Below are 19850 nucleotides of genomic sequence, written 5' to 3' on the forward strand. Positions count from 1 at the left end.
TGTGTGTGTGTGTGTGTGTGTGTGTGCAGAATAAGTTTTTCCCCTTGGAACTTACTTTAATGCTGAAACTGTAATTTCTTTCTTTAGCTGGGCCCCTTATCTTATCTATTAAACACCCCATGTAGAGTCAGAGAGAGAGAGATTTACTGGCTGTCAGCCTTGAGAAAGATGAGGTAGCTTAATACATGAGTTTTCTTTTTGTTTAATCTACTAAAATATGTTGCAAAATATATAACCAAGTAACTGCAAGAAAAACAAGATAAAGAAAAGTATGATGTCCAATGAAGTAATAAGTGCTGACACTGTGATATTATGTATGCCCACCCCTTCTTCTGGTATAAGATAGCTTACTTAGAGCCTATAGTTCAGTTCATTTATGTTAGATCAGACGCATGTCTTGATGTTTATGTGAATGTTACTCTTGCAAGCAGCCGCTGCAATAAAGTTTTTCAACAGATTATTTTTGCCTAAAAAGAATGTGTGGGACTGAGTTTTTCCACGACACAAGCAATAACATAAATAAGGGTGCTCAGCCAGTCATGAAGGTGGGGGTGGGGGAGGGAAGGTGGGGGGGAGGTGAAGGTGTGGGGGGGAGGTGAAGACGGAGGCGCGTGCACACGTCGGCAGGAAGTGCCATGTGTGCTTCTGGCCTAGGCGGGAGGTGGGTCGAGAGGGCTGAAATTGGAGGTGTATGGGTGACGGGGATGGGGATTATTATTTTCTTTCCCCCGTCCACCCGCTCCCTCCCCCGTTTGGCCGCTCCCTCACCCGTTCGGATGCTCCCTCCCCCATCCACCCGCTCCCCCACGAATCATTCCATGTGCGGGTGATGTTCCAAGGCGGCAGGTGAGGCAGGAGGCACAAAGGTGTGAGGTGGCGGGCCGGCTGCAGGCAGCAGGGGTGTGAACTGGGAAGCGAGGCGGGAAGGGAGGCAAGGCTGGAGGCTCAGGGGTGTGAGTCAGCGGTCCGGCGGCAGGGGTGTGAGCTGGGAGGGGAGGCCGGAGGCTCAGGGGTGATAGGCGGCGGTTAAGTAAGTTAGCTGGGTGAGAGGCGGCGGCTGGTGCACGTGTGGTAGGCAGTCTTGGAGAGGCGCACGTGGTGTGAGGGTGGTGTGTGTGTAAGAGTGGGTTAGACTGTTAGAGAACACCGGCCAATGAGAGCCGTTGGGGGGGGGGGGGCTGGTGGGCCGACAGACCAATTTGATTGGCCAGAGGCTGAGTGACAGACCGACGGATCAATCAGATTGCCCATAAGAACAGCAAACATACAACGTTTTCAATTTTATATATATATACCTCTGCACGTAAACTTCAGTGTTCCACTTATCTACAAACAACAAAACAAAACAAAGTGCACAACACTCATCGTGAAAAAGTAATAAACAGTGTTTATAAATTAGGTAGTACAAGGTTAAGCGTACATCAAAATAGACTTTTCAGGCATATATAGCCCCACCGTGGCAGTTACCAGCATCTGCGACCAGGAACTGCAGGGATCTCGCTCCCCCTTCCACACAATGAGCTGAGATGAGATGGTAAACACAGTACCGGACTGTTGATGTCTCTGCCACAGTCTCAAAGTCCCGTTCGTGACGTCGGTGCGCCCGATGGAACTAGAGGAGTAGTTAACTCAATCCTCAAAGCAACAGGACTGTGAGACTACACCGCTACGTTGCTGATCCATGCGGATGTTCAGTGAGGTCTGCAGTAAGGATACACGTTGTCTTTGAGGATTGAGTTAACAACTCCTCTAGTTCCATCGGGCGCACCGACGTCACGTACAGGACTTTGAGACTGTGGCAGAGACATCAGCAGTCCGGTACTGCGTTTACCATCTCATCTCAGCTGATTGTGTGGAAGGGGGAGCGAGATCCCTGCAGTTCCTGGTCGCAGCTGCGGGTAACTGCCACGGTGGGGCTATATATGCCTGAATGAGTCTATTTTGATGTACGCTTAACCTTGAACTACCTAATTTATAAACACTGTTTATTACTTTTTCACGATGAGTGTTGTGCGCTTTGTTTTGTTTTGTTGTTTGTAGATTATAGGGTCTTGGGCTTCGCTTTACACAGCAGCAGACGCTCATCTACATTGGTAACACTTATTAATTTGATGCACTTTAATCACGTTTCTGGGTGTTTTTGATATAATTATTATCACTTATACACTTTTATTAAGTTAGAATTCTTGTGCGCACTTATCTGTTTTCTTGTTTGTTCCACTTATCTAGTAAGAAGAAAACAACCCTTAATTAGAAGACAAGATATCCTAATATTGTGCAAATATTTTGTCTGGGAATCGATACAAATGATATGGTAAATAAGTGAATGTTATTGGCAGGGCGGCTGGTTATTATATTAGGGGCAGGGACTTGGGTTGGGCTATATAAGCCCTGGGAATGTGGGACTGAGCTGCTAGATAGAGACATTAAACAGGCTTCAGAACTTCTCCAAGATCCAGACTTCCCACAGTACTGTTGTCATGGATTTGATGATGATTCTGTTACTGCGTCACACAGCAAAACTACTTGATTATGCTTCGAAAGATGGTAACTTTGGTCTTGTTCTGTGATTGCTGTAACTTATGGTGTCTGTAACTTCTGCGCTTATTTCTGTCTCTTTATCGTTATACATTAGTTGGTATGTTTTAAAATATAATCAGAATATTTAATAAGACACAAACATGTGGGTGATAATGTTATATACAGTGAATTGCACAAATAAAAATGTGATTGAACCGAGGAAAATTGAAATTGTAATATCTCTTTATTTATAGACGTTGGTATATTGTGCATATACTGTAGCTATCTGAGCTGTTTGGACTCAGGCTGTTATCCTTAAGATAATCTAATATCTAATAAAATTTACAGATGAGAGCAGTGATGGTAATAATATACTATCATCTATTTGTGTCAGTGTACATAGTGCGTATATATTTACAACTATCTATGTTGGACAATATTTAATTATTAGCTTAATCAGTAATACCGGTAGTTAAGCATTTATAGCCAAGTGTGTGTGTATTATATGATATGTTTGACTCTATAGCTTTTATATAGATATTTAGCACATTATGCTTTAATTTGATCCCCTGGTTAATGTAGAGTTTTTATTTACAATACAGTATCTGGAGGGCTCAGTTAGAATATAGACAATTATTCAGCAATTGCTAGAGATGTGTTTACATTATATCACCAAGTAACTGTGTATCATTACTATTGCAACTGTTACTTCATATAGTTACAGTATGTTTTGCTTGTTCTTATGTAGTCTGGTTAGTATGTTACTAGATGGTAGTCCTCTATTAGCTGATTCTGGCCTTGAATAGTTAATAAAACAAAGATATATAAGCCCTGCGCTGCTATTTTAGTATATTGTAGGCTGTTACGTATTGCACAAGTATTTAAGCATTTGATACTTTGTTTCTTATTCTCCATCTGGAGCAAAGCTGAGTTGAGGAGCTAGTAGAATGTTAGTACGCCTCAGTATCACATGCTACTGACGAAATGACGTCAGGACGGCGACCAACACACGTTTCGCATCATATGACGCTTTCTCACAGGTCCCTAACAATTGTGTCCATATTTAACACTTTCACAGACATAAGGGCCAGCAGATCATTGCATAGTAAATGCATTTCTGGCCCCTGTTGCAGGAAATTGGGTACAAGCCCCTTTAAAAAAAAAAAAATACGATTTCTCCATTGGCAGAGAGCTCACATAACTCAAAAGGAAGAAGTGTAAAATGCAAACAAGGAAAAGCGGATTTAAAACACAGATTTTGGTTGTGTGTCCAAATCTCACAATTCTGGAATAAGGACGTTCCGTTTGTGAATAAAACTCTCATGGTAGATTAGAAAAATCTTATCTTGTGTTATTATTTGGGAATTTTGAAAAACAAAAAGATAAAGTGAATAAGCAATCATTCCCTAAATTAGCGATAGTGACAATGACCGTGGCAAAAATATCTTATATTAAGGAATTGGTTAACACCGAATGCGCCTAACATAAAAGAACTCAAACCGGAATGAATGTGGATTATGTTATATGATAGAAGAGATGCAATAAAAGATATAGAGAAAGGAGTTACAAAGTTATATAATAAATGGGAGAATGATTTGAACTTCTTTTGACAACGCAAAAAGAATAGGTAATAAAGGTGTTTGAGGGATCATGGTGGTTTCTATTAAATCACATGAAAAAGTAGAAGAGGTGTATATACAAGTATGGAAGAATAATATTTTCACATTATTTCTATGTATAGCTACAGTATAACCAGGGGTTTGTTTTCCATAGATATAAGAAGACTCATGTTTTGTGTTTCATTGCGTTATGGGTTAAGTGAAATTGCGTGTGCGTGTGTGTGTTTGTGCGTGTGTGTGTGTGTGCGTGTGTGCGTGTGTGTGTGCGTGTGTGCAGAATAAGTTTTTCCCCCTTGGAACTTCCTTTAATGCTGGAACTGTAATTTCTTTCTTTAGCTGGGCCCCTTATCTTATCTATTAAACCCCCCCATGTAGAGTCAGAGAGAGAGAGAGAGATGCACCGGCTGTCGGCCTTGAGAAAGATGAGGTAGCTAAACACATGAGTTTTCTTTTTGTTTAATCTGCTAAAATATGTTGCAAAATATATAACCAAGTAACTGCGAGCAAAACAAGATAAAGAAAAGTATGATGTCAAATGAAGTAATAAGTGCTGACACTGTGATATTATGTATGCCCGTCCCTTCTTCTGGTATAAGATAGCTTACTTAGAGCCTACAGTTCAGTTCATTTATGTTAGATCAGACGCATGTCTTGATGTTTATGTTGCAAGCAGCTGCTGCAATAAAGTTATTCAACAGATTATTTTTGCCTAAAAAGAATGTGTGGGACTGAGTTTTTCCACGACACAAGTAATAACATAAATAAGGGTGCTCAGCCAGTGCTCAGCCAGTCATGAAGGGGTTAAGATAGGAATTGATAGGATAATTATTCACAATGTTATATAATGGATATTGTTACATTTACTGACAGCAAAATGAACACTGCTTTTCTGTTTCTGTTTCTGTACGTGTATGATTTAATGTTGTATAATTTAATGTTTGGTAAAACAGTTGTTAGATATGGAGATATACATATACTTAATGTTTTATCTGCTTATATGGAAACGGTATATGATGTAAACATTTTGTTATAAAATATAAAGTAAAATAGTATCCAATTTTTTAATATATAACCCATATTTCTCTGAGATACAGTATATGACAGGTACAGGATCTGACAGTGAAGTGATTAGGGAAGTATGTGATAGAGGAAAATTAAGATTAAATGTCCTTTATAATAGAATAATATGTTCTTTAATTTGGGATTTGAATGCACTGACACTTTACAACAATCACCTCTCTGCTATACTTAGTCCACATAGACTTACTGATATGAGCGACTTACTATACCACATACTCCTAATATACTCATTACCTAACGCACTTCCTACTACCACCCTCATACTGCAGTTAGCGCATGAACATTTACTGCTATTACCCTTTGCGACACGTAATTCACATATGTAACACATGTACCTCCACCCTCTGGGGGATACTGCTTCAGCTTCAAGGTGTTATGGTGCGGCATACCTGTGAGGGTCAAGGAGGGCTGAGCTGTCTGCGATGAGATGGAGACCAAGACAGGCTTTTGGTGACCTATGATGTTCTTTATCTGGTGTTCAGCGCCTCCAGCTTCAGTGGACTCCAGGGTTTCTGAAGGCAGTCCCCACCAAAGCAATCATATACACCCCGGACCAATAGAATGGAAACTCAGGCAGGGGTGTGTAGAACAGAAGGGGGTTTATTTAGCAGTCACTGCAGTTCTTATACATATACAGCGGATGCAGGGTTCTCAGAGAATTCCAGGTCTCTGGATGATGCTGACTCTTCTAATGTGGAGCCTTAGATGTTTCTGAGCCAGCCAGTCAAGAGGGCCTGGCTGGCATCTCTCTCCCACAGGGAGGAGACAGGCCACACACCTCCACTCTCTTGGAAGGGTGGGTGAGCACTCACTAACTTTGGCATTGCCTCCCAGAGGAACCAGAAGGGGAGGGCTCAAGATCTGTACCCTGATAGGTTACACACAGACTATGAGTCACCATCATCTCTGCTGTCACTCAGGGCAGAGCATGAGGGGGGTCAATTGCCCACAGGACTGCCTGTCACAGTCTAGACTGCTAAGGACTTATATGACAGGGGGAAAGAGAGGCAGGGTGGACTAACCATGTTACATGTACCGTATTTCCTCAATTGTAAGACGCCTTCGATTATATGACGCACCATCGATTTGACCCTTACAATCGAGGAAAATTACTTTTTCACTTACCATGTTTCAGGAGAGGTCCCATGTCAGCGGAGGACGAAGCGGGCGGCAGCAGGAGTGGTCCCACATCTGCAGATGGTTGAAGATGGATAGCGGGTGGGTGTGCGGCAGCAGGACAGGTCCAAAGTCTGCAGGTGAATGAAGATAAGAAGACAGCGGGCGTGTGGTGGGGTGCGGCGGCAGGAGATCATAATAGCAGGAGAGCCGAGCAGGAGCAGAACGACATAGGGGAATGGTTTGGGAGGTGCACACTGTAACCGGAAGTCAGACACTGGTTAACTTCCGGTGTTACAGTGTGCACCTCCCAAGCCGTTCCCCTATGCCGCTCTGCTCTTGCTATTATTATCTTTTAGCCGCCTCCGCCACCGCACGCCCGCTGTCATCTTATCTTCATTCACCTGCAGACTTGGGACCTGTCCTGCCGCCGCCACCGCACTCCCGCCCATTGTCCATCTTCAACCATCTGCAGACGTGGGACCTCTCCTGCCGCCGCCGCACACTTCGTCCTCCGCTGACATGGGACCTCTCCTGAACCATGTTAAGTTTTTTTAATACATCGATTCTAAGACGCACCTCGATTTAAGACATGTGAAAATCGAACAAAAGGTGCATCTTAGAATTGAGGAAATAGGGTATATGTAACATGGCTGGACCAGATTGCCTCTCTGCCTCCTGTCACGTAAGTCCTTTGTAGCTACAGGCTGTGATAGGCAATCCAGTGGGCATTTGAACCCCCTCATTCTGACTCCTTGAGTGACATAAGTGGTGGTGACATAGGAATCTGTGTGCAGCCTATCATGGTGCATATCCTGTGCCCTCCCCTTCTGAGCCTCAGGGAGGAAGTGCAAATTTATAGTCAGTGCTTATCCAACCCTTCACTCACTATTGTTACTCTCTCTACCACACACATTGCTCTTTCATTTATTAGAGTTCTCTCTGGTGCAGACTTGAATACCTCCATTACTACCACCCATCTCTTTGGTATTTTAGTATATTTTAATGATATTTCTCCCATTCCAGTTAGTATTCCATCACTATTCATAATAATCTCAGAATCAGCATAGGAAGTTTTTTGGTAATCTCTAAAAAATAATAATAAAATTAGACTTTATAACATTTATTCTTTGTATTTTTTGTAGGAAGCTTATACTACCATCCTTTTAATTTTACGTGTCCGGATCATCAAAGCATCAGCTTAATAATAAGGTACAGTAACAGTGTTCCCATGCGACAGTGGGATTCAGTGTTCATGAGCGTCAGAGTACAGTAGATGTATTAGTTCTGGAGAATACTAGATAATTTTGCAGGAAGAGACAAATTTTGATGGACCAGCATGAGAGCTTGTCATAGATATAGCTCATTCATCAGCACTAACGTCCTCACTTGCAGATAGACAGGTCCCTCTGACAGCAAAGGGGTTGTTTTGTGATGCATTGGTACATAGATCTGGCTGGATCCAGTAGAATGTCTTTTTGTTACTAATGGGTATGAGTGACAATCAGAGGCAGTTTAACCACTAAGCAACTGGGAATTCCATTTAGCAGCAGGGCTGTCAACAGTGGGAGAGAGCTGGGACTACTGTCCTGGACCCAGTGAGTCAGGGGGCCCGAGTACCCTGCCAGCGACACTAGTATGTGTCAGTTCTGCAGAGGTGTCTCTCAGAGGGGACTTGCTGGAGGCTGGTGGAATTAACAGGTACCTCTGTGAACACCCTCTGTCAGGCACCTCTGCGAGCCTTTCTGGAAGTCTTCCAGCAGGGCCCCTTCACCCTCCAAGGCTGCAGGTAAACACACTCTGTCCTCACCCTCCACCTCTGTCATGGCCCTACCTACCCACCAGACCCATACCTCATTCTCGTTTCTTCCCCCTCCTGGGTACATAACTACCCCCCCTCCCCCACAGGACAATGAGAATGTAGATTCAGTATAATATTCTCCTTTTGAATGTAAAATAAATCAATAATTATAAATGTAGAATATTTATTTATTCTAAAGCACAATATTCATTTTTGAACGTTAATTGTGTAGAGGGGCGCTAGGCTAAATGGTCGCCGAGGGCGCATAATACCCATAGACCGACCGTAGATACTAAATACTTGCCATGACATCATCTTTGTGTTCCTCCAGTCTGCATCGGGATGACTACAAGGACGAACTCTGGGAATTTGGCTGCAAGAAAGCCTTTAGCAAACTTTCATTATGCAACTGGACCGACTACATCAGTGTCTTAAATGGACAGTGGCAGTTCGGGTGTCTGTATGGCAAGGTCATAACTGGCATGGGCAGTTACTACGATTTTACAAAGGAGGAAAGGAGGTAAAATCACATGCTAGAGAACCCTTCATTTTAATGTAATTGGCTTCCTTTGAAAAAATCAATCCCCTGTAAAGTCATTTATTTTATTTATTTGTTTGCAGTGAAAATGAATATGTTTCTAATTTTGTTCTTCTCCGTGTTATTCTAATCTAAGCTGTTACTTATTGTTCTTCTATCTCTTTGGCGAATGATGGCTGCATAATTAATGTGCACAACACAAGAAACAATAGATTTGCAATGTACCTTTTATATACAAGCGTATACAGTGTTGAGTAGAAAGTTAGTTTTTCTTTCCTCCAAATATGCTCCATCCCATTTTCTTCTATTTATTATATTCAAAAAAGTGTTCATTGCTGGCCAAGGCAGACATAGCTATCAACTTTACAAAAGAATGGGGGCGCAGAAAAGAGGGAAAGAATCACTAGGGGGTCTATGCTGTAAGCAGCGAAAAAATGCATTCGCCAGTTTTTGAACTAGCCATGTTTTTGGCGTGTTAAACTTGCTGTATGCAGTAAGGGCCGAGTCCCTGGCGAATGAATGCGCTACCACCATTTGATATAATGGCGAGTAACCGGTGGCAAGGCGGCTGCCTGGCGAGAAGCTGCCGAGAAGCCGTCCCCTGCCGAGATGTATTTGCAGCAGAGAGAGATCCGTTGCTCTCTCTCCGCAAACATCGGCATATTATAAAAAAAATTATATACAATTTTATTCATAGTGTACATGTGCAGGGGGTCTCCGGATCTGAACCGCATTGGTTTTATGTCCTGGGACCCCCTGCTTCCCGTGATACAGGCCCCTTTATGAGGTGCCGGTATCCCTCTGCATTTAAATGTCCCGATCACGTGACCGCAGAATGTAAACAAAGCAGAGGGATACCGGCACCCCCTATGGGGCCCGTATCTCGGGAAGCAGGGGGTCCCCGGACCTAAAACCAAAGCGGTTAAGCTCTGGAGACCCTCTGCACATCTACACTATGAATAAAACACCCATATCAATACACAATCATTTCTTACCTTTGCGGCTTTGTGCTATGGAAACGAAGCAGCATGAATATATTTTTAATAATACTGTACAGTGAGAAGGGGGTCCCCTGAGCTGAACCGCATTGCTTTGTGGACCAGGGACCCCCTGCTTCCTGAGTTACAGGCCCCGGTATGTGTGATCGGGTGGGCAGTGGTGCTGCCATGTTTATAGCGTCCTATACGCTACGTGCCCGCAATAAAGATGGCGTCGACACTGTAACCGATGCCCCAAACCGGGGCCTGTAACTCGGGAAGCGGAGGGTCTCTGGGCCAGAAATCAATGCGGTTCAGCTCAGGGGACCCCCTGCTCCCGCACAATATTATTAAAATACATTAATGCTGCTTCATTACCATAGCGGATAGCCGCTGAGGCAACGAAGGGGTTAACGCATAATAGCATGTTTATTGGGCACAATTGCCCCCAATAAACATTGCAATACACAACATACTGTACAATACAGTAATGGGCAAAATTATTATGATCCACAAATGGATAATAGTACAGTTGTCCATTTAAAATACATAAATAACAATAAATACATTAAATACATATAGCACTCACCCAAGTCCGGCTGCCACGATGAAGGCCATCCTCATCTTCATCCTGCCCATGCCCCATCTGCTTCTGCAAAACAGAAACAAAAATAAAAACATCCAATGTAATGTCCCCTAACCCCTTAATCACCATAGTGGTTATTAACCGCTACAGTCATTAAGGAGTTAACCCACCCTCACCCACATACCCTACCCCACTACACCCCACCCCATGAGGCCTAACCACCCTCACCCACTACCCACAAGGGAGGCCTACCGACATACCCTTGGGGCCAATACCCCCTCCTTCCACCCCAACACATACAGTACAATAATGTGCCAAATAACTATTATCCAGATAGGGATAATACATTATTTGGCCATTATTAAACACATTAACTAGCATAGTAAAATAAAGAAAATTCTACTGACCGCATCAATAAGAATGCCCCGTTGCCAGCATCATCCTTGTGGTCCGTTGCCAAAATAATACATAGCCAATACATTGCAATGACATTCACATATCAATGAACCCCTTAATCACCTTATTGGATACTAACCGCAAAGGTAATTAAGGGGTTAAGCCATCATGACCACATACCCACCCTTCACACATTCCTTTGTACAGTGGCTTCACCATGAAATAAAAATTACAATAAAATAAAACATATATATACATGTACACATGCAATGAGCTTTGCTCCTTGTTTCCTCCCAAGATATTGCTGAGTACCTGACTTGAGGTGACGTATTGTTCATTTGCTGCTGCAGACTAAGGTGTGCTTTTTTGACTGCATCATGTGTTTTTTACATTGAGTCCTACTGACGTTGCATTACTTTGTATTCATCCCAGATTTAAGGGAGATAGAAGTATATTGCTGTTCATTGTATTAGCCACGTAATTTAGCCACCATTTCTTTTCTGCTGTCAGCCTTACTGTTGTCACCTTGTCAGGTACTTTATAGCATTTATTCTGTCTATTTAGACTTTTTGTATTGTCCCTTCTGGGACCCTCTGTTTAGAGGATATAACAAGTTTTGCTTTACATAGGGGATCCATGCCTTATTTTAATTTTCTGTACTTTGTATTTTAACTTTATGTTCTGTGACAACTTTCAATAAAATTTCGTGATTTTGTACTGCCAGGCAAACTAGAGTGCTTTTTTTAGGGCTCTTTTCCTCTCTTGCAATATTATATGCCCTTATAGCACCACCGACAGATTATTATATCTAGATTTACCTTGTCGGTTTTGTAGTTGCCTTAACTTGTCTTATGGATGCGGGGTCATCCCTTTTTCTCAAAATATATATATATATATATACAGTGTTCAACAAATCACCCAAAAATGTACTCGCCCAACCAAAAAATCTACTCGCCACCTAGTCCCGCCCCCAACCCCGCCCCCAACCCTAGTCCCGCCCCCAACCCCGCTTTAAAAAAATATATATAAATAAAATACATTTAATAAATTCCTAGTCAGAACAACATTCGTTTTTGACATAAATGTATTTATTGTATTACATTATACTACAATTAGTCCTTGTTACGTGTGTGTGTGTGTGTGTGTGCGTGCGTGCGTGTGTGTGTGTGTGTGCGTAAATGTCAGATCTAGAAATAAAAGCCTGGTGTGAATGACTAGTTTCCTGAACCCCTTAACCAGTGTCTGGATGTCCCCACGTCACAATATCTAAAGCAGCAATCCCGCCTGGGATCTTACCTGATCCGCAGTCCCTCAATGTCCAGGTACCCTCATTCCTGCAATGTTATACATTGGAGGGGATGTGTTCCCTACCTCTCTTCTGGGTTAGGGGGGTTCCGATGTCTTCCGTGTGAAGCTTTAGTCAGATCTGGAAGAAAGCAGTATAGGTTATTTCGGTGAAGTATAGGGCAAGTAAGATATATAGGGTAAACAAGAGAACCAGAGTGTGGGGGAGAGAGAGAGAGTGTGGGGGAGAGATAGAGAGAGTGTGGGGGAGAGAGAGAGAGTGTGGGGGAGAGAGAGAGAGAGAGTGTGTGGGGGAGAGAGATAGAGAGTGTGGGGGAGAGAGAGAGAGTGTGGGGGAGAGAGAGAGAGAGTGTGGGGGAGAGAGAGAGAGAGAGTGTGGGGGAGAGAGAGAGAGTGTGGGGGAGATAGAGAGAGTGTGAGGGAGGGAGAGAGTGTGAGGGAGAGAGAGAGTGTGAGGGAGAGAGAGAGTGTGAGGGAGAGAGAGAGAGTGGGGGAGAGAGAGAGTGTGGGGGAGAGAGAGAGTGGGGGAGAGAGAGAGAGAGTGGGGGAGAGAGAGAGAGTGGGGGAGAGAGAGTGGGAGAGAGAGAGAGAGTGGGGGAGAGAGAGAGAGTGGGAGAGAGAGAGAGTGGTGGAGAGAGAGCGTGTGGGGGAGAGAGAGACAGAGTGTGGGGGAGAGAGAGAGACAGAGTGTGGTTGAGAGACAGAGAGAGTGTGGGTGAGAGACAGGGAGAGTGACAGAGAGAGGGTGAGAGAGAGACAGAGAGGGTGAGAGAGACAGAGAGGGTGAGAGAGACAGAGAGAGAGGGTGAGAGAGAGACAGAGAGAGAGGGTGAGATAGAGGGTGAGAGAGACAGAGAGACAGAGAGAGAGGGTGAGAGAGACAGTGAGAGAGACGGAGAGAGAGGGTGAGAGACAGAGAGAGAGGGTGAGAGACAGAGAGAGGGTGAGAGACAGAGAGAGAGGGTGAGAGACAGAGAGAGAGAGGGTGAGAGACAGAGAGAGAGGGTGAGAGACAGAGAGAGAGGGTGAGACAGAGAGAGGGTGAGAGAGAGAGACAGAGAGAGGGTGAGAGAGAGTCAGAGAGACAGAGAGAGGGTGAGAGAGAGGGAGGGTCAGGAGGTGGGTGACTGGGTGACGGTGACGTGACTTTGGGTGGGCAGGTGACGGTGGGTGTGGGTGGGTGTCTGTACACACACACACACACACACACTGTCTCACACAGTCACACACAATCACTTAGTGACACACACAGCCACTCAGTCACCCACAGTCACTCACAAACACTCAGTCAAACAGGCACTCAGTCACTCAGTCACACACACACACACTCAGTCACAAACACACACACACTCAGTCAAACACACACACACACTCATTCAAACACACACACACACACACACACACACACACACACTCAGTCAAACACACACACACACACACACACACACTCAGTCAAACACACACACACACACACACTCAGTCACACACACACACACACACACACACACACACACACACACACACACACACACACACACACACACACACACACACACACACACACACACACACACACACACACACACACACACACACACACACACACACACACACACTGAGTCAAACACACACACACACTGAATCAAACACACACACACACACACACACTGAGTCAAACACACACACACACACTCAGTCAAACACACACACACACACACACACACACACACACACACACTCAGTCAAACACACACACACACACACTCAGTCAAACACACACACACACACACACACACACACACACACTCAGTCAAACACACACACACACACACACACACACTCAGTTAAACACACACACTCAGTCAAACACACACACTCAGTCAAACACACACACTCAGTCAAACACACACACACACACACACACTCAGTCAAACACACAATCACACACACTCAGTCAAACACACACACACACACTCAGTCACACACACTCAGTCAAACACACACTCAGTCAAACACACACTCAGTCAAACACACACACACACACTAAGTCACACACACTCAGTCAAACACACACACACACACACAGTCTCACATACACACACACACACACTCACCCGCAAGGCAGGGGGCCCTCCGCATTGCAGGGGAGGGAGGGGGGAGTCGCCCATGACAGCGGGCCCTATGCACGGTAGGGGGGGGTCCCACATGGTAGCGGGGCTGGCCACACGGCAGCGGGCCCTCCGCACGGTAGGGGGGGGTCCCACATGGTAGCGGGGGCTGGTCGCACGGCAGCGGGCCCTCCGCACGGTAGGGGGGGGGTCCCACATGGTAGCGGGGGCTGGCCGCACGGCAGGGGGGGGAGGGATTCGCCTAATGGCAGGGAGGCATGTAAGGAAATTGAGGCATGGCACCCACGTGCACAGCCGCGCAACACAACCCTCCCTCCCCCGCGCCCATCTCCCGCATCCCAGGTGGTGTGCCCATGGGAGACAAGGGAGTGCCAAGCGGCAGGAGGCAAGATAGCGGCAAGGGAACAGTCTCTCCTCCTCCCTGTGGATGCAGCCACGGTGAGAGGTTGCCAGCAGCTGCCACAGGGGCTAAATATAAGGTAACACACCAGAGACAAGGGGTGAGGTATGAGAGACATGGAGGGGAGGCATGAGAGTATGAGAGACATGGGGGGAAGCATGAGAGTATGAGAGACATGGGGGGAAGCATGAGAGAGTACTTACCGGTACCTCTGGGCCGAAAAGGTGGCGGACACCACAGGGCAGCAAGCGGGGATCGGGGTCAGGGGGGGAGGAGACCAGGGACAGGAGGGGGAGGAGATCGGGGGAAGGGGCTAACCCAGCGCTGCCTTCCGGCCCTCTTCCCCACGTTAACCCATTCAGGGAGGGGGATTATTTATTTATATAAAAAAAAAATTGGCGCGAGCAGGGGAATTCATAGAGCCGCAGCAACGGCTCGCCAGCGTCCTAAATGCACTCGCCACGGGCGAGTAGTTATAATGAATTGTCGAACACTGTATATATATATATATATACATATATATACACATGATGAACCAATGTACAAATAAATGTCTCAGGGTTAACAAAAACATGCTCCAATAAAAATACCACTTATCCATAACATCCTCAATGAAATACAATGCTATTTCCTAAACAAATCACATGTAATCATCCTATCTAAAGCCTCAAATGCCACTTAAAACATTGTATTTACATTGTATACATGCTGCATAAAATGTAAGGAACATGTAGACGCTGCAAATCAATGTTAACAATACAATATTCCAAAGAAAATATCATTACAGCAAAAGAAGTATACAATGTAATCCAATAAAGTCACCATCAATCAATTTGCATACATTAATTACATCCCAAAACAATTAAAATAGCATCCATACCAATTACACAATTAACTATATCAACCGTTAAAGAGAACAAGTTACCATCATACAAAATAGGACACCAATAATTACAATATACAAAAGCAAGCCTCCCCATGACCTAAAGTACAGCATAGAAGCACAAAAATTACATCTATCTAATTATAAAATACATTGAACACACATCTATGCATAGCAGCATAGCCAAAATCATTGAACATAGTGCAAAGCAAGCTTTTAAAACACTATCATTTCTTACCCTGTATGTATATATCTTTCTAGACATACATACATACATACAGTGGCAAGAAATGATGTACAATAAAAAAAAACAACACATGTAAAAAGCAACAAAAAACACAGTTACATTAAATACATTTCTTTAGTTCACTTACCATTACTTGACCCACTCACCGGTCCGTTATCACTATAATCACTATAATATCTGTTACCGCTATTCAATTTGTTATATATATATATATATATATATATATATATATAAAATATATTTATTAAATAAATATATATATATCATTGACAACGCTTTTGTATGAAATGTTTATCTGAACATTTTACACAGCTGTACCTTTAATCAAGGCTTCCTGTTTATTTTTGCCTTGCCATCAGACACTGCAGAATATTGGTTTCATACTGGACAATATGTCAGCTAAACCTCAGAAGTCTCCCTCATGATAGGGACAGTTGGTACAGTGTGGTTGGGTTAATGGTAGATGTTGGGTTGGTAGCTCTTCGAATGACTGTCTTCTTCTCCAGGTGGAAGTTTTTATGCTGTAGCGCGGAGGTGAGAGTCAACTATGACTGCCAGTGGAACATTTACTTCAATAGTTTTGATGGTTACTTGAGTTTTGAAGCGCCCACTCATTACTACCTTGTAGGAATAGCCAGTTTCCAAGATAACTTAAATCGGTAAGTATGTGTCTCCTGAAGGGGAATCCCTTTTGGAAGTGAATGTATTTTTACTCTTTCAGTTTTCTTTCCGAAACAGCCATCACTTTTGTTTTTGTCTTCTTGATTTACATAGTATCAGCACCGTCCCACACTGCTCATCACATTCTGACACTAATATGTTTGTGGGGAACTGAGTTTCAGACACTTTTTCTAGGGATCAAACAGACACTCCTTACAGTAATTATGGAATGATTAGGAAATACTCCTTGGGAATGGATCGATGCTCATTCCTACATCTATCTTTTATTCAAAGCTGAATTATTTGTTGTAGATCAAGTATCAATTATTTTTATTTACTTAAAGCACCAGTCTGTGCTGCCTATATCTTTTAGGGTGTATTGTTTTAATATTACCTGAACTAGAGCCGATTTATTGCTCGGGCGCCATGGTCAGCCTTGCACTTGCGGCCACCAGGAAGCTGGAACGTCATCAAGACAGGACATTGTGGCTTTCAATTGGTGGCCCTGGTGCCATATACAGAATATGTCGCTTTTGGTATCACGCACAGACACAAGAAAAGTACAAATATGCCAGGAAAGTTCCAGTCTCCAGAGAACCTAAAGATCAGGGAACAGTACAGGGGGATTTCCCCAAGATCAGGTACAATCAAATATATACTGTATATAAATACATACACTAAAAACTGGGTACTGCTGCTTTAACCTTATCAGTGCCGGGGATCTTGCGGCACGATTGACACCCACTGAATTCCGGCACTTGCCCCGGATGCTGGAAATATAAGTGGGCGGGATCCACTTGTATTTTGATCAGGTTAGCTGGTCCGCCCCCTAGAAAATGAGTCAGTGCCGATAATGTACCTGGTAAGTTATAGGGGCCTCTGGCACGCCAGGACTCATGGCATATTAGGTATGTTATAAGAACACTGTAAGGGTTCCATACACAACCCCCACAAAACACTGCCTACAGGTGTTAATGCGGCTCATGGCAATAGGCCGTGGCTAGTTGGGGGGGAGGGGGGGCTGGAGATGCAGCCACGTCCGGCACAAAGCCGGTAATATTTTACGGAAAACAGAACCGCAGCAAATGGGGATTGTGAGAAATTGAATCAGGTTACATGTGAATGTAAAGATACAAAGAGAAAGAAATTGAAGTTAGCTGCAGCTTTATAGTTCTTCCAGGTTTCTGCACTATTGTACTGATTGGTCATTTTAACTTGAAGATATCCCAGTCTGCGGCAGTCACTGTAAATACATTTTCTTTGTCCCGCAGGGAAAGAAATTGGAGATACTATTACTGTACCAAGAATAAACGAAGAGCAATAAACCACCAGAGCTAAACGCAGTTTGCCGATACATAATCTGACCAGTGATTGTGCATATGATATTTGTGCTTTGGTCGCTATTGTGCCACTAATTGCAAATTAAACATTCAGATCTTCCTATAATAAATGATGGAATCAGAAAGTGTTGTTGTTTATTGTGACTAAGGGCCTCATGCAGTAAGCCCCGATAAGGCGTTTTTTCGGCATTTTTTGCCCTTCAGATTCAGTAAGCGCCGATAAGTGGGAATTATCGGCAACTTTTCCTCCCGATAAAAAATTATCGGGAGCCGGCTGCCGATAAGCCTCTTATCGGCACTTTTTTAACCCGGCTGAATTCAGGAAGCCCCGATCAGCTTTTCGCTGCTGATCGGCACTCTAGACTGGAGAGTTTATCGGGAATCCAGCCCGCCAACTAAAGTTGGCAAGTTGGTGGAGGAGTAGCATCGGTAAGGGCGACACTTAGAAAAAATCAGCCCTTTTTCCTGTCTGTGATTGATGCCGGGGGTCTCCGGAGCTGATACCCGCACTGGAGCCCCCCGGCATGCATCCGAGGCAGGAAAAAGGCATGTACAGCCCACTTCATTACCTTAGCGGGTAACCGCTAAGGCAATGAAGGGGTTAACCCACCGTGCCAGCTTTATTGTGGGTAGCGGGGGTGGGTGAAGGAGGTATTTGGCCCTGGGTGTGAGTTTAGGACTTGCGGGGGGATTGCGGGTGCACTTAACCCCTTCACGACAGTAGCAGTTAATACAGCTATGGTTTAAGGAAGATAGTAAAGTTGCGCCAAAAGGTTTATCCTACTGTTCAATACACGGTTGTAGTCCGTCACACAATGCAGTTCTGCTGCCCGAGTCTCTCAGAGGTGATTCGCCAGCCTCTGTATACTTGTATAGAAGGGAAAGGGGAGAAATCCTCAGGCGCGTTCTTCTGCTTGTGGCTCCAGGATGTATGTGAATGTAGAAAATAAAGGAGAGAGGGGGACCACAGTGAGGGAAAATTCAAGATACATGTATATCTTGACTTTGCATTTGGGGGAATTAAAATGGGGGAGGAGACACACTCACACTGGGTATCTGGTATTGGTCAGGTGACTGTTCCTCTGGGTGAAGGGTGGGTTGGGGGTGAGGGGAAACCCCCTGATGACGCCTCAGAAGATAAGAAAAAGGGAAAATAGTGTAATAAAGTTTAATACCATACAAAAAAGTAGAGAGCGTCCCTCTCAAGGATGGGTTTGTCGTGTGAAGCCTGTTTCCATTTGGAAGAGTCTTCTAGGTGGTGTGTGCAGTTCAGCAAGCGGCAAACGGCAGGGTGGGTTTCCAAACGCCTGTGTACGGGCTGGGTCCACCTCCGTCTGCTTTCTTCCCTGCACACTCCTTACACAGCCCCCGGTCCTTCGCGCATGCGCATGCGCTTCCGGCGAGATGCTGGCCAAAGCTGGAAATCCAACCTCCTCACTACGGTGGCAAGTAGACCGCAGGCAAAACACTGCTTGACCACAAAGGGTGATACAGAAATTTGACCGCTCCAGTAGTCCTCTCACTGCTGTGGATGCACGAGTCTTGATTCTTTTGTTTCAAATTACTCTGATAGCAGGTCTTCTTATAAAACAAAATGTGATATCTCATCACGTTGATAAATGACTTAGACTCTTGTCAAACATCCATCTGCTGTTTCTGGCCATCAGTTGTTCATGTACATCCACAGCAACCTTTAGTCTTCTGTGTAGCTAGCAGTGGCGGTACTGGCATATACTTGTCTGCACCTCAGCGACGTCTCTGTGAACCACAGAAGAACTGATGGGCAGAAACAGCAGATGGATGTTTGACAAGAGTCATTTATCAACGTGATGAGATAGGCCCAAGGATGTCTGGGAGCCCCGGGTCAGACCCACAGGTGTCTGTGGGGCCTCGGGTGGTTCCCACGGGGGTCTGGGGAACTCACGGGTGCTCACTATGGGTCCGCGGTGCCCCCACAGAAGTGGGACCACACATCTTCATCCCCGCACCTATGGGTCGGAGGTGCCCCCACAGAAGTGGGACCACACAGCTTCATCCCCGCAGACTACGGGTCCGCGGTGCCCCCACAGATGTGAGGCCACTGCTTCATCCCCGCATGTGTCACCCGTGGAACCACCAGCCTGGTACCTGTGAGATACCTGAGGAAACCACAGGTGGTCTCCAGAGGTCTCACGCGGAACCACGGAACAAACGCTGAATGTAAACAAAATAAACCTGGCCTATACATTCAATACATACACCCCCCCAACACCT

General features: G+C 44.7%; 2 protein-coding genes across 2 annotated transcripts in view; both read left to right on the plus strand.

Moving 5' to 3' along the window:
• Positions 1 to 19850, plus strand: part of LOC142496161 (hemagglutinin/amebocyte aggregation factor-like) — a 178335-nt gene that overhangs the window by 49549 nt on the left and 108936 nt on the right. The gene's annotated exons all lie outside the window — the stretch shown is intronic.
• Positions 2389 to 17722, plus strand: LOC142496162 (hemagglutinin/amebocyte aggregation factor-like). The gene is made up of 5 exons (XM_075602640.1): positions 2389 to 2547; positions 7481 to 7547; positions 8468 to 8656; positions 16104 to 16256; positions 17529 to 17722. Exons 1-5 carry the CDS (start codon positions 2481 to 2483, stop codon positions 17593 to 17595), a joined length of 543 nt encoding a protein of 180 aa, XP_075458755.1. The 5' UTR covers positions 2389 to 2480; the 3' UTR covers positions 17596 to 17722.

Source organism: Ascaphus truei, chromosome 5 (genome assembly GCF_040206685.1).
Source record: "Ascaphus truei isolate aAscTru1 chromosome 5, aAscTru1.hap1, whole genome shotgun sequence".
NCBI lineage: Eukaryota > Metazoa > Chordata > Amphibia > Anura > Ascaphidae > Ascaphus > Ascaphus truei.

What these genes read in the sequence shown, in the direction of transcription:
- LOC142496162 (XM_075602640.1), top strand. Translation starts at nt 2,481, where the DNA reads ATGGATTTGATGATGATTCTGTTACTGCGTCACACAGCAAAACTACTT. An exon ending in AGCATCAGCTTAATAATAAG is followed by an intron (nt 7,548 to 8,467) that starts GTACAGTAACAG and finishes GTGTTCCTCCAG; the next exon opens with TCTGCATCGGGATGACTACA. An exon ending in TTTACAAAGGAGGAAAGGAG is followed by an intron (nt 8,657 to 16,103) that starts GTAAAATCACAT and finishes CTTCTTCTCCAG; the next exon opens with GTGGAAGTTTTTATGCTGTA.